The following is a 4,291-nucleotide window of genomic DNA, read 5'->3' as shown; positions in this document are numbered from 1 at the left end:
TGCAAGAGATGAATACAAGCTTGTGTTTATATAATCAGCAGACTTATAGAAATCATTGGAACGATTAAGATAATCAATGGCATCATTGTAATTTCTCAAGCAATTGGTCATTTGGGCTTTCACATTAGGATCTNGTTTAAGAATTGATTTAACCAACTTATAGGTAGATGTGGTATTATCTTGAGCTATATGAAGAACAGTAGAGAGAAGACCATGAATATCTCCTTTAGAGACAGAGGGGTCATTTCGAAGCATCTGAAAACAAAGTGGAGGAAAGAAGCTTCCGGGACAAATGTCATCAAGTATGTTTCCCTTCACATTTGGAAGAATTCCAAATAGTGCTACTACAAAGGAGAGAAAGAACAATGAAGAGTACAAAGACTTTGTCATTTTTTTACCTTTTCATTTCTCTGCACCCTCTAACATGCTTTTATAGCTTTAAAAAGTATCAAATATGAGATTAATGCAATTCGTATTTTTGTTTGTTTTTTGTAAATTAAAAAGAGGAAAGTCAAATATGAGACTAAAACAATTCATTAAAATAAAAGAAAAACATTCAAATATGAAATTAATGCAATTCATTAGAATAAAAGAGAAAAGTCAAATATGAGATCAATGCAATGCATTAAAATAAAAGAGAAAAGACAAATATGAAATTAATGCAAATCATTAAAAAGTAAGAGAAAAGTCAAATAAAAGAGACTAATGCAATTCATTGAGATGTACCAAATATGAGATTCATGCAAGTATTTAAATGTAGCTTACGGACAAATATGAAATTAATGCAATTCATTAAAATATAAGAGAAAAGACTAAATTGACATTAATTCAATTCATCATTAAAATAAAAGAGAAAAGTCGAATAAAAGAGACTAATGCAATTCATTGAGATGTACCAAATATGAGATTCATGCAAGTATTTAAATGTAGCTTACAAACATTAAATACTTACATAATTATTATTAGATTTTCTAATTACATTGTAATCATTTAAAAATTATTAAAAATCAGTATATAAAATCACTTAAATTATATTAAATTCAATATATATATCAATCCAAATACATATTATGAATTAATATCCTTAGATTAATTATTTAAGTCCAAAAAATATGGATTTAATTAAATTTCAATTTCATTGGAGTAGTACATCGATTTGGGCTACAAATGAAGAGCCAGATTAGTTAAAACCCAATATGCCATATCTAAAAAATATGATGGGGGTGAAGGGAAGTTTGTTTTCATTGTAACTCCTCTATTCTACAACTTCAAACAGTGTGCTCATAACTCATAAGTCACACTAGCATTCAATGAGAAGCTAGAGAGAGCTCATGGATCGAACAAAACATATTGCTCTACAAGTTACAAGTTCAAGAAGACAAATACCCAAGCATTTACGTTCAAGAACTACTCAATATCAAGACTATCATTTTCAGGAACAAGCTCTAAAGCTCTAGGCAGTACAAGTCAAGGTCAAGTATTTAAGGTCAAGCCCAAATGCCCTTGAGTGCAAGAACATATTCAATATTCACGATCAAGCTCACAAGCCATTAAATTTATATTAAAAACATGAATTGGAGGATTCATACAGAGTGTAAAGCCTATATTTAAATCAAATAAATACGATTGTTGTGATATATTTTAGTCTTGATTATTATTCTCTTAAAACAAATTTTACTCTCTACAAATTCTGCCAGGCCTAATGGGAGAATCTATACCTCTCATATCAAATATTCAAAAATTATAGAACATCAAAATGTCTTCCAATAAGATCAAATCCTTATAAACTTATTCTAACGCTTCTAAGCATGTTGACTCTATGTTCTCTGCTAAAGCAAAGGAGTCCTTAGTGTTACCTTTAAAAGTTTCAGAGTTTTTGCAAGGAGTAAGGCCACTATGCTGGGACAACAAACACTTCAAGTTTCATCCACATCAATATCCTATTTTGGGTCGTCAACCCAAAAGGAACAAGAGTCCTATAGAAATTCTTAATAAGGAAGAAGTAGTGTTGCCCAAAAGATCAAGAAGACTCTAGCTCCACTTAAGCTCTCCAATTCCAAGAAATCTTCTTCAAGTAAGAACTATAATTCAACAAATGAATCCTCTACACATGCATCCTATGATATGTACCCTTTGAACATTCACTTGCAAGATAATCTATGCTACACGCCGATATCCCAAACGATCAAGCAGGCAATTGTAACTGATGCTTTATCCATAGAGGAACAACTTACAAACCTGGCAAACATAGTTGAATAATTGACAAAGCATATACAAACCTAGAGTCTTGGATTAATAATTTGATGGATAGGATGAATGGACTATTATATGATTAGTCCATCCATGCGCCTTGAATTGGTATTGATGTTTAAAAGATTGAAAAACATGTGAGGCAAACAGGACCTGTCAAAGAGATGTTATTTTCTTCTGAAGGGATGACCTCACTCGGTCATTTAAAGGAGTTAATTGAAGGGACATCAAATGTATGTACAAAATCTCCATCAAATCTTCCATTCTGTATGCCAAATAATACATTGCAAGGATTGATATTTTCAAGTTACTTGCCGGTTATTGGATCCTAGAATAGACTAGGAATGGCATAGCATAGCTATTAAATAGTTAGGAGAAGTCTCAAGGAAGCTTGAAAATAACTGTCGAACACGTTCTACGGGTTCACTCAATGGTTTCTAGAAACTTCTATGGATCATAGTATTAACTCGAAGAACCAAATATTAGAGACCAACTTTCAGAACAATTTCCATTGAATGCTTCAATAGATCGTCATACTTTCTACGGTTCTTAGACTAAGCCCATAAAACCAATGTCCCAAATTTACCCTAAGTCAAAACACTTTCCACGGTTACCTTCTACGGACTGTAATATTTCCTACAACCCATATTCTTTGTCTGTAGGATGAGGTACCAAAACCAATAAGTCCAACTAACTTCTATGAAACCATCGCTATGCCCCGTAATATATTCTACAACCCGTAGGTTCAAAGTCACAAATTTTACCAAGTATATAATTCTTCTATGGACACCTTCTAAATCCCATAATATTTTCTACAAACCGTACAAAGAAACCGCAGGAGTTGCTCTCTTAAAATTACAACCTTTGAATCTCTTCTACGAGCACTTACCACGGCTCATAGAAATTATTCTGAACCATTTGTTTAAATCTTATAACTCCATCCGGGACTTAACATTATTTCAAATTCATCCCAGTTCCTATGACAACCTTCTTACAATCCATAGGATGACTCATAGAAACTGACACAGTACAATTTTTGCAATTTTTCCTTTCAAATAATTTTTTTGATTTTTGAGGAGTTACCTAACAAATTATTCTAAGATATATTTCAGACACAATAAATGTCTTTAAACATCCAATAGAGGTCATTTCGATAAAAAGTGGGTCTCACACAAAAGACTGTGTCTAGCCAAAATCAGTAAGGTTGTTTGAAGTAAGTCTAGAAGCCTTGGGACCTGAACCAAAGGTCTTTCAAGACCAAACTTTATGTTTCAGCTAAAGGATCCATCATAATTACATTTAAAGCTCAATTATCTGATGTTTTGATCAAAGTTAACCATTCAATCTTCAAAGGCTTTGAAATACAAATAACTTGATAAAAAACAAAAAATGACTCGGTGACAAAAATGTCACTCCCAGCAAGTCATAAATGACTTTGATTTGCAATAAGAAAGCTCTAAACAGTTAAAATACACATATACAAGTAAATTTCCTAGAGTGTCATTATAATATTTTTATCTAAAATAATAATCAATGGTAGAAAAATATAGATGAGGGTGAATTGCAAAAAAAATATTGATTTCTTCAAGATTTTAATTATTTTAGCAAACATTAAGTGGGGTATCTCAAGTTATAAACCTATTGAATTATATTCTATGGTTATCAATTACCATTATTATTAACTAAATTTTTCAACGTATTACTTAAATAATTAAGTTGACAATGCATATATTTTTTTCATCCGTAAAAGGATGCTCTCAAAATTGAAATTTATAAAATCTTACGTTAAACTGATAATTAATTTTTTCAAAGAAATCTATTATAAATTTTCCAAATTAGAACTTAAATAAAGAATCAGGCTCTTTAAAATCCCTATAAGAAGAAGAAAGAGGCTTAAGTCATCACTTCCAATCCGATAAAGGCCTTTTTCATTTTCCACGAATGTCCGTCCTAGAAATTGTTGCAGAGGATATAAATATGAATATGAAAAAAAAGGTTATCACCTAGAGAGTTTTAAGTAATAATTTTATATCTAAAATAT

The 4,291-nt window shown here is 31.1% G+C and overlaps 1 protein-coding gene across 1 annotated transcript; it reads right to left on the bottom strand.

The window, feature by feature from the left end:
• Positions 1 to 16: 16 nt before the first annotated feature.
• Positions 17 to 390, bottom strand: LOC125849977 (pectinesterase inhibitor-like; the record flags this gene model as incomplete). Its single annotated transcript, XM_049529913.1, has 1 exon — positions 17 to 390. A coding segment is annotated over exon 1 (374 nt), but the record flags the coding sequence as incomplete, so codon positions are not given.
• Between the last annotated feature and the right edge of the window lie 3,901 nt (positions 391 to 4,291).

This window comes from Solanum stenotomum, unplaced genomic scaffold (assembly GCF_019186545.1).
Source record: "Solanum stenotomum isolate F172 unplaced genomic scaffold, ASM1918654v1 scaffold12332, whole genome shotgun sequence".
Lineage (NCBI taxonomy): Eukaryota > Viridiplantae > Streptophyta > Magnoliopsida > Solanales > Solanaceae > Solanum > Solanum stenotomum.
The sequence above is the reverse complement of the archived record's forward strand: the minus strand, read 5'-3'. Positions and strand labels throughout refer to the sequence as shown.